Source organism: Dermacentor silvarum, chromosome 2 (genome assembly GCF_013339745.2).
Source record: "Dermacentor silvarum isolate Dsil-2018 chromosome 2, BIME_Dsil_1.4, whole genome shotgun sequence".
NCBI classification, from domain to species: domain Eukaryota; kingdom Metazoa; phylum Arthropoda; class Arachnida; order Ixodida; family Ixodidae; genus Dermacentor; species Dermacentor silvarum.
The window spans coordinates 156093122-156104325 of NC_051155.1; the positions used below are offsets into that span (position 1 = coordinate 156093122).

General features: G+C 44.0%; 1 protein-coding gene across 1 annotated transcript; it reads left to right on the forward strand.

Moving 5' to 3' along the window:
- Positions 1 to 314: 314 nt before the first annotated feature.
- On the forward strand, positions 315 to 9796 carry LOC119441955 (endochitinase-like). The gene is made up of 8 exons (XM_037706638.2): positions 315 to 353; positions 444 to 638; positions 1707 to 1969; positions 3207 to 3310; positions 5504 to 5627; positions 6045 to 6236; positions 8078 to 8200; positions 9396 to 9796. The coding sequence occupies exons 2-8, from the start codon at positions 533 to 535 to the stop codon at positions 9540 to 9542; spliced, it is 1059 nt and encodes a 352-aa protein (XP_037562566.1). The 5' UTR covers positions 315 to 353; positions 444 to 532; the 3' UTR covers positions 9543 to 9796.
- Positions 9797 to 11204: the final 1408 nt, after the last annotated feature.

Below are 11204 nucleotides of genomic sequence, written 5' to 3' on the forward strand. Positions count from 1 at the left end.
GCTCTGCCTTAATTTTTTTATAACAACCGCGCATAACCTCTAAATTTGGAAGTCTCAACGTGAGTGAGTACCGGTGAGTGTGAGTAAACAGTGCGAGTTTTTCAGTGTGAGCGCGAGCGAGTGCGTATCCTGAGAAAAATATTGGTGATTGTGTGTGATTGTATGCGAGTGAGTGCCCACTTATTCAACCAACCTATGTGTATAACAGTAATACCTTGTTCGGTATTTTTTTTTTTTTTGTATGTCGTTTAAAATTTGCTTTATTTTTTTCTGCTGTCCCGTGCGTATAGGCCATCTGAAAACTTGGGTTATGGCATTTTGCTTCTTGCTGACGGGGATCTTCCGTCCTTCAGGTAAGAGTAAACGTAATTTCAACTGATAAAAGCACTGTCATTATGATCGGGAGCAATGTTAATCAGGATCATTTCATCGCATGGTTCAAGGGGCCGTCTTCATTGAAAACTTTAGCCACGGGCGAATTGTGCCCGTGGTGTGCTACTACGAGAAAGGCCAGGCTTTCCGTCCTTATCCCATGAACTATGGAATGGAAGACATACCCGGGAACCTTTGCAGCCACGTGAACCTGGCTTACATCGAGTTGAACGAGACGACTTGGACTCTCAAGCTGGACCCCACGAGTAAGACGTCATAAACATCTCTGCGGGAAACAGTAGCAGAGTTACAGTGCTGGATCTCATTACGATTTGTAGTATCTACGACAACAAAGATAAGTAAGACTTAAAAGTAGTTACGGCTACGCCGACACCATTGCATATAAAGTGCTCCTTACACTTTCTAGTGCCATACTCTCGTAAGCCATAGGGACACGTACTGGATGTATATATTGCAAAATAAGAAGAAAGTAACTGTAGAGAACAAGCGCGCTATGTTTCAGCTAATATTTTATGGTGCTGATACTATTTCTTATTATCATAGAAACCACCCTGCTAACCACATCTCATGGTTAAGAGGTTGTAACGCGCAAAGCACATAAGAAAATGTCTTCAAAGAAAGAAAAACAATGTCCATGGGATCTTAAAGTGCAGTGTCGTTTTGTTAGAATACTACCCCAATGAATCATAAACAGAGATGAAGAAATAATATGGGCGTGAACTAACTACACAAAGCAGCAATGAAAAATGATTCGCCATATTTTATCTTCTTTGCTTCAAACGTAAGAGACACGTTAACCGAATGCACACCTGTAGCTACCGGGCGTCATGCACACACGCTAATTACAAGCATGCCTATCGAATTTAATTTTTTTAATTTACTTAACTCAACTTTGTTTCCGTAGCTTGAAAAGTCATTTTCGTGGGCACCATCAAATAAGAGCTGCGCTACAAACAGCTTCACGAGGCTGAGGACACTTACAACGCATGACGAAAACACTTTGAATAAAAAAATACATACAAAATACAAGTTTTGACACCATTTTTAGCAGTATCAAAGAAAATAAACAGTGCATTATTCAGCAAGCATCATTCACCTGTAAAGCGATTTCTGCTCTGCATAAATAACCCTAGTCATAGGTCATCAGACACATCACCACATCAGTGAGCTACCACTTGCTTTCACAGTGCAACGATCAACACAAAAAAGAAAACCAGCATAATATTTCTGATCTAGCACATTGCTCACATTCACATTTTCTTCGGTAATAAGTTCACGCAGAGCTCGCGCTAAAAACTTGCTTTATCTTTTAGTCAACTTTGCAGAGTTTGCTCAGCTGAAGACCAAGTTCCCGCGATTGAAGACGCTCCTTTCAATCGGAGGGTGGAGCAACCAAACCCAAGTCATATCGGCCATGGCTACTACGATGACCCGGCGAAGAAAATTCATCAACGACGCCGTCCAAAAGCTCGTGAGCAACGGCTTGGACGGCCTTGACGTTTTCTGGCTTTTTCCTGGAATGGTTGACCGAGGCGGAAAAAAGAGAGACAAGATCAACTTCGTCAGACTCTTGAAGGTCAGACAGTCAACACGTTTCATTCATCGCATGAAGCAAGGCAAATTAGCCGAAGGAACCTCAAGGGTTCACTTGCATAGTGCGCCGTTAGACCATAAAGAAACAGTATCTAAGGACGTGTATGTGCAGTAAAAATAACCACGCTTTACCTACATAAAGCGGTGAACCAGGATCGTCAACGGCAAGTTAAGTTACACATGCCTAAGCCTCCATTACGAGCACAATGTGGTTTTTATTACCTGCATAGTGCTCGAGATTATAACTCCGCACGACAACAACCTGGTGCTTTTATACTCACACTTTTGCCCAGTTTTATCGCGCACCTCACATTAACATTGAATATCAGCTTGTGCTCCCCACCACCTATGGATGAAAAACGTTTGATAATAAATAACACCCTGATAATCCCTGACAGCCCTGTTAGTGCAAGCTCGACATCTCAGTAAAAAAAAGAATAATGCCTGCTATGATGAGCTTTGACGTTTTGAGTCCTTGGGGAAAATAACCAGGGCCCTAATTCACAAAGCTTTTTGGTCGTAAGTGCTCTAAGGCATTGATTTGTCGCCTTCACTAATAATCTGTTCAGTGCCAAAATTAGCTAGACTTTGCTCTTACGAGCAATTCTAGCGTAATAGCTTATTTGTGAATACGGGCTCTGGGCCCAAATTCACAAATCACTTCGTTGTTAAGTGTTGTTTGCAACTGGCTGGCTGTCTTCGATCAATAATAATATGTCCGACATCAAGATTGGCAGACATCTGATTAGGCGAACAATTCTTGCGTAAGAACTTCATTGTGAATACGGGTCCTGGGCATGTATTCACAATAAGCTCATACGCTAGAATTATTCGTAAGGACGAATTTCAGCCAATCCTGATGCTGGACATATCATTAGCGAAGGCGGGCAGGCAATGGCAAAGCGCACTTCCTAACGAAAGGCTTTGTGAATTCGGCCCCTGCTTATTTGTAAATCTAGGCCCCAGGGCCCTCATTCACAACGAAGCTATTACGCTATAAGTGTTCGTAAGAGCAAACTTCAGTCAATGCTGATGTTGGATATAATATTAGTGAGGGCATCCGACCAACTGAAAAGAATACTTACGAACAAAAAGCCTTGTGAATTCGGCGCCTGTTAATTTGACAATTCCGCCCTGCCTTTGCGTGCGTATTTCTTCATTAAGTGCGAACTCAAAAGTGTGCACTGGTGTTTGGTGCATAAAGACTACTTTCCGCGCAGGAGTTATACGCTGCCTTCAAAGGGCGCAAGCTTCTGCTTACGGCTGGCGTTCCCATTAACCAGAACGTATTGGATGCCGGATACGACTTACCGGCAATCGACAGGTACGCTGATTGTGTGTCATTTTTCTTCTTCACATGATGGGTTACCACACAGCACATTACAGTTAAATAAATACGTACAGGCATTCATCATAAAAAAGATGCATAAATAACCCGCGGAAATTATCGTTCATAATTAACCACTCGAAATATGTGGGCTGAACTGTGCGTATTCAGACACCTCTAAGCACTTTCTCTCATGTGGGCCTTTGTCATTGAACGCAGCTACAGTAGATATTGAGTCTTCCTAACGTCGGAAGCTAAACAAGCACAAATGATGTGGACTGGTTGGCACATGTAACAATACAGAGAAACAGTGCAGGGCACCGACTCAAGGGCACAGATCTCTGCCTTGTATGTATGCCACCCCGGTTCTGTTTGTCTATTTAGTTACAATGAACTCAAGTTCCACTTTTTTTTTCACATGGTAATTACACCTTGACACTATGAACTAACGCTCAGTAGACGGTGTAGCTTTAGGCCTCGACGGTGCCTCACGTAGTGGGTCTGCTGAAACTAAACTAAGCAGTTAGTAGCAGATCCTACATATATATACTTTCCCTGTCTGTCCATATTTCCATTTGTCCATTCATTTATTAGAAATGCGCCAGCTGGCCGACATTTCCTTAAGTTTGTCGGGAAATATGCAACCTCAGTGGCTGCTGCTTGTGACGGCTAGAGAAACATCACGCTGCCGCCTGCCCTTGCTTCAACCAATAGCGGTGGTGTGCGGGGAAAGCAAGGGCAAGCCTTTGTTAATAAAGCCAGATATGTAAAGACTTACCGTACTTTAACGACCAAATAGCGCCGCTTAACATACATTAGCAAGTTGTGACCCATTGAAATTAATCCACGAAATCGCTGCTTCCTAGCAAACTGTGTTGCAACCAACCATTGCTTATTGTTAGACGAAAGCAGGGGACGTCTTCGTTGACGATAAATAATTATAGCATCCTTGACAGTGGCACGGTGTCAAACTACGTTGAAATGGCATGCGTACAAATTATTTTTACATATTTGAAGAAGTTATGTAGCGCTTAAGTGAACCCCCAACGATGGCCACAGTGTCAGGTAGGCACAATTGTGATGAAATAATATTCGGTGCACTTTACCATCAAAAGTACAGTGCGGCTTGGCCGAACACCCAAGCAATGCTCAGATATCCACATCTCTTAATGTAAAGGTGCACTAAACGAGCGGGACACTGGAACGATGGCCACACACTGTGCCGATTGATTCGTTGTTGCGATTACTGGACGCCCAAGTGACGTTACTTCGGAACCTCACTGTTAGAAATATCAAATTATGGCTGTAATAAAACGCACACACTTGGATAGCCTTATTGTGGTTAGACAATTTTTTTTTCACCTTATGCATCGGCAAAAATATGCACCACTGGTGATCATCATCACATTTTATTTCCTTGAAGAACCCGCAGTAAGCGTAATAGTAATAGTAATAAGGGCAAGACAGTAACATAGCAATAGGCGTATATTACAAATAATGATAACGCGAATATTTTTCAGACAAAGTATTTTCTCTATAACAAAGTTTCACTGTGTTTGCTTTTTATAGTATGTTGCCTAGCGTCACTGTGGGACACTCTTGGCAGAAATGCCTATACTATGTCAAGTTCAACCGACAACGAAAAGCGAAACTAAAAGTTCGAGGACGCCATATTGCTTGCTGTCGAAGCACGAAATCATGTTTTTAACAGAAAATCTTACCGTGTTTCTTTGTAACTTCGTAAACAAGTGAAGCTCAAACAGCAAAATCTTCTATCACCGCTTGTTGTGTGTGTCTCTTATTCTATTCGTCCTCGTTTTAGCACGCTGTTTTATTTCAAGAGGAATTTTAATCACAGCCACATCATCGGGAAATGGTGTTTAAGTTAGGGACGTATGCGAGTATTGAGGTTTGATGAATTTTCACTTAAACCAACCATACCCCACTCTTTCAAAAGAAAAGCGAACTGCGCCATTATATGAAACACGTTATCGAAGTTATTGGATTTTGTTTCTTTTAACAATGTTCTCTCTGATCTTTAGATGTTACAACGTAACTGGAACATTGGAAGCTCGTACGAGCAATTTCGCGTATTAATAATAATACCAGTAATGCGCATACGCGCACGGGTGGTTATAACATGCGGTAATAGGCCAGTGTTTGAGTCACTGATTCATGATAACATTGCAGATATCTTGATTGGATGAATGTCATAGGTTACGACCTTAGAGGATACTGGAACGTCAGAACTGACATTCATAGTCCTCTCCACCCCAGAAGAATCGACGGACCCGATGTCCCGGAGCTCAACGTGGTAAGCGTAGAACACAGCTATATGAACACACTCTTAGGCGACTAGACACGGGTATAACAAGGTGTCAATGAGTCAGAGTTAATTTATTTTCAGCGCTTAACAGTGCTACACTGCTTCTGCGGACAAATAATGGTCACTGAGCACGCTATGACAAACAACACCAAATTTTTTACTCCCTATGCATTCAGTGCTTCGACTGATCTGCGATGACGAGTATGCCTCGTACACGCAACCGCACGACTGCTACAGAAGAATAAGAGTTCGTCGATGTCAGTTTAACGCGATTTTCATGGGCTGTGCTACAGCATCGTGAAAGGCACTTCCATGGTTCACCGTAATTCACCGAATGGAAGTCTTATCCGCTCATTTGCAGCACTTTCGGCGAAACGCTGTCAGCTCTTCCTTGTTTTCGCACAGGAAGAAGGTCTTGAGGCGCTGCTGGACCGCGGAGCCTCGAAACGGAAGCTGGTACTGGGCGTGGCCTTCTACGGGCGCGTGTACAGGCTCGCGGACCCAGCGAACGCCGGCCTGCACGCGCCTATCGACCTCATCAACAGGCCGGAAAAGGGCGCCTTCCTCCTGAGCGACAACATACACGCCTACTTTGAGGTGTGACCCTTATATAGAAATACACTCACGATATCTGTAGTGTATGTACAGATTTTGCTTACTCCATCGCCTCCCTAAAGACCTATTTCGTCACGGTTATGCTTGTGCCTATATCTAAAGCGAAAATCTGCACTAAGTATACGTACATCACGAAAGCGCTTCAATGACGTAAATAAAAGGTTCATGGCGGTAGCTCGGTTTACGCCAGTGAAAGTGTGGCTCACGTGCGGGCGCCGCAACTACTACGTCACAAGCCGAAAGTTTCATGCAGAGAAAAACACAATATGCTTGTGGCATTGTCTAAGCATAAAACCGTATTTAGTTACTCCAAATACAAGTAACGTAGAGTTATTTCCTTCGGCTTCAGAAAGCAATATGAAATTAACTGTTTATTGAACGCAACAATGCTTCCCACTCGGAGCATGACGGTGTGATCCTGCCACCAGCCCGTACACCGAGGACAGTCGTCACGGTCTCAAGGAAATAAACATAACTAATGAGGTTTTATTTCCCGTAGCTGCACAGTAAGCACTTACGCCGTGTAATAGAGGGCTTCGAATATATTGTGCCCTTCTGGTATTCTTGAAGTGTATCTAAGTATACACGATAAAGCGTTCAGAGGAACGGATTATGTCTCCAGGAGAATGGGATCGCCATTGCACAAATTTGAACTGACGCAAGCGAATCCACCGGCTGCCGCCAGTGTATTAGGCTAACTGCACTTTCCCGCCGGAAACGACAACTGCAAGAACTGCGGCAGTTCTAACGCACGTGGTGGGCTATTCGTTAAGCGAAGCTTATGCGGAAACTTTTCATTTAAGTGCTATGCAAGGAGACGCTACATACGTTCAACTGTATTCTATTTCCAATTTATGTAATCATATAAACATGAACTCACAAGGCCTCAGAGGATGCGATGACGATGCAGTGAAGACTTGTAGGCTAATGCGACGTTTTGCTGGCAGTGAAAAAAGGGTGATAAGCAGAGCGGCACGTACAGAAGAGTACTAAACATCGCAATGCGTGTTTTCTTTTCCTGTTTCTGTGGGCGACCCTATAAACCATTTGTGAGTTGACGTCCGTGGTGTCTTGTCCTCTCCTTTCTCCGTGCCTCTTCGCGCTACTATGGCTTCAATGCGAAGCTTTAATGAAGCGAATAATGGAATGTTGTCAAACTGTTTACCTTATGTGACATGCTTTTCAGCATGTCGATTACGGGCATATGCCCGGCAAATCATCAAGATGCGGAGACTCCCCCCACGTGACCCCCATGATCGACGTGACCGCGGATCACACTTTCTCCAGAATGGGCCCACTTTTCATAGCGCCATTTTCGGGATCAGCCCAGTTTACTTTTGCCCTCTTTCAGAGGCTGGTCCAACTTGTTCGGCACGAAGCCGACTCAGCACAGAAAAATAAGGCATAGAAACACCCGAGAAAAATAAGGCATATAAAGATTCGCCTTCGTAAAATAATATCGCTCTTGAAGGCGTATATTTGCTGCGGTGTAGATATATAGCTACCGTTTATTGTTTAATTGCTTAACTCCGTAGAGAACAGAGCCGGCAACCAGCACATCTGCAGGTTTAGTACCGATGGGGCTACAAATAAACCAGTTCGTCACATCGGTATTGTCCTGAGTGTGAACTATTCAGCAAGAAAGCAGAGAAGTGCAGCAGCAGAGCCAAAGTTGGCAAAGTCCGGGAAGGTTCACAAAGAACGCTTTACTTTTAAAGTGGTTTCCTGGTGGCGATGTTCGCCCGAATAAAACGGCGACTTATGCAGAATGCGTTTAGTCGTGCCGGGCATCATATCGGTCTAATCGCAAGCTTACATTTCAGATTTGCAAGAATATAAGGTTCGGCACATGGCGCCGCAGCTTCGACGCAGAAGGAATGTGTCCGTATGCAACTAACGGCCAGGACTGGGTGGGGTACGAAGACGCAGAAAGCATCTCCAAGAAGGTAACGCAGAGTTGAACGTTTAACTCTTATGGTGCTTGCTGTTGAGTTCGCGTGGCGTCTGGGCGTGTACAGGCGCGCGTCTACACGTGTAAATCTCTTGCGCCCGTATGCGTTGGTCATCGTGTTCCTGCTTGCGTCCACGCAAGGGTGGAGGTGTTTACACAGCTGAAATTATAGAGTAACGCCGTTAAGAACTTTCACATTGGGTTCTCTGTAATTAATAAATATGAAACGCTAAAATAATCTTATTACGCAACCGCGAAAACGATGGTAATTACATCCGCTGCATTTCAAAGAAAGTAAACTACAGTGACTGTTGAGACATTTTCAATTTGTACACTAAATTTATTTGCGAAAATTGTCTAAAATGTGCCAATTTTTAAAAAATCATAAAATTTTACCTCCGGTGTGAAAACTTATGCCCCAGTTTCGTGAACTTAAGTTACTTCCTTACTAGAGCCTATAAAAAGGACGACACTGGTGTATATGCGCATATTTTTAGAATATACAGCTGGTTTTAAAACAGCACTTGAGTAAAACTCGTGTGACAGTAACAGCTATTTCAGGCAAGATATCAAATGAAATCATTTGTGCCGAGTTTATAACACATCAATTGTAACCTGTTTCAATATGTTTTTTTAATTGTAGTCGCAGAAAATGAACATTCTCATTTACTGTCTTTTGTTGTTGTTGTTGTTGTTGTTGTTGTTGTTGTTGTTGTTGTTGTTGTTGTTGTTGTTGTTGTTGTTGTTGTTGTTGTTGTTGTTGTTGTTGTTGTTGTTGTTGTTGTTGTTGTTGTTGTTGTTGTTGTTGTTCATCGAGCTCTTCAAAAAGATAATAAGGCCCTAAACAAAGCATTTAATCCCAGCAGACAATATAGAATTATTATTCAGGAGCCACCAATTTTATTCAAATTGCATCCGATTGTTCAAATATCACATGTGTATTTGCAATGATGATGTTCTTAGGCAAAGGTTCTTCTTAATGACTCATTTATAAAGTTTTATGCTCTCAACAAGGTTTTCCTTCCTGGAAACCTGCACGTTTTCACGCACTTTTGCACAACTTCGAGGACACTTGCGTCACTCATTATTGGTTTTCTAAATACCTGATATTTTTATGAAAATTTCCTTGCTCTTTTCTGACGCCTAACGTTTTCTCTTTGGCTGTTGTGTCTTGTGTCTTTTCTTTTCAGGTTGAATTTGTCAGAAAGGAAGGCTACGCCGGCATAATGGTCCTAAGCTGTGACATGGACGATTTTCGTGGAGTATGCGGAACGCATAATATACTGCTGCAAACAATCAATGACGCCCTACCTAGGCTGAAGTACATAGTTATTTAGAGTGGGTAAAATGCTACATGAAGGTCCAGTCAGTAGCATTAAACCGGCCGCAGTTTGCATTTCAGTCTACAGGTGGAAGAGTCGCAAATGTGAACGTTGTGCTTGACAACTGCAAGATAAGCGCTATAAATAAATGTTAAGCATTTCAACGTATGAGGGGGTAATGGTGCTCGCTACAGGTTAATCTATAGCCTCTATAGCCTATCGCAATAGTTCCAGCCGAGTTGATCATTTTAACTTCTTAAGGGTAAACATACCACCGAGTCACATGTTGTGTAAGCGTATTGCTTTATCACCAACGCTGTTAAGTAACATACACAAGGTGGGCAGACGGAGAAAAGGTATACGGTGCCCCCCCCCCCCCCCCCTCACTGAGTCAAGTCTGACGATATCAAACCCATGAGGCTGAAAAACTAGCCTTACAAATAACATTGCTACAAGACAGCAATATTAACCGGGCCCACAGCTGAAGCATCGGAAATAAAGTAGTTATAAGAGCAGCACCGGTTTCATCGTTCGGGCAATGCAGTAGTTAGCAAACTTAATTTTGTCCGAGATGGGGTTTAGGGAGGAGGAAAGTGGGAGGGCCCGTCCTCTTCTTCCCCAGGCGGTGGCCAGGCCTTGCGCTTTGGCGGCATCTTCGGCCATCTGGACGACCCGGAGTTGGAGGTCCGGGTCTGAGCTGAGTAGTGCAGTCTCCCACTGCTCTAGGGCGGTGATAGCAAGGATAAAATTTCCGCCTCCATTCGCAGTGGATGCGAAAGTGGATGTACACCGAAGCTGTTGCCGACGTTACGCACGCGTCACCACCACAGGGCGTCGCACCGTCGATATCAATGTAGCGTCCACAACCTCGTTCGCGCCCTCTCCGTTGGGGCTTCGACGCCGCGACGTCGGTTGCGCGTAACCATCGTTCACGAAGTGAACGTCACTGCAATTTTGTAGGGTAAGCTACATTGGGAGCATTCTCGCCGTTTCGCTGTGGCTGGTGGCCGCACCGCGAGCTGAAGCCGTTGCCTAGCAACCGCCGCAGCTGGCAGCGTTTCTTTCTCTCTCTATGGTCTGACCACCCCGCGGCGTGTTACCGGCGTCTGACCACGCCGCCAGCGGCGTCTGACACGCGTCCTTTCGCCCGGCGAACTGCTTCACTGGAGAGGGTCCGGAATGTCAAGCGCGCGAAGATAGGGTCTTTGACTGAGGAAGAGCTAGCCGTTCGGCTCGTCTAACGCTTGAACTTGACGGATTATAATTTATACCTGGCTTATATCGATGAGTGTATGCCTAAGTATAATAATTACAGCTAAACAAAAGGCTATAACCAAGTGAAACCAAAACTTTATCAGGCTAAACCAAGCTTTCGCTTTGCATATATAGGGTTAGCTGAGCTAAGCCGCAGCCAATTTTCTTTAACAGTCTTTGCCCCGATGTCGATTACGGTCGCAGCCCACTCTGCGCGACCGATGCAACGGACAGACCGCCCACTCATCAAGGACGGATACTCGTACCAGGACTGGTGTGCAAGACTGCAGCATATATCCTCATTCTAGTGGACTATCGGCCTGGCGCAAGTGCGTTATTGAACTAATTCCATTTCTCAAAGTAAGGTGTGTCACAAGATTTGTAAAGTACGACTTAAACACAACCTGCAGACATGATAGCATC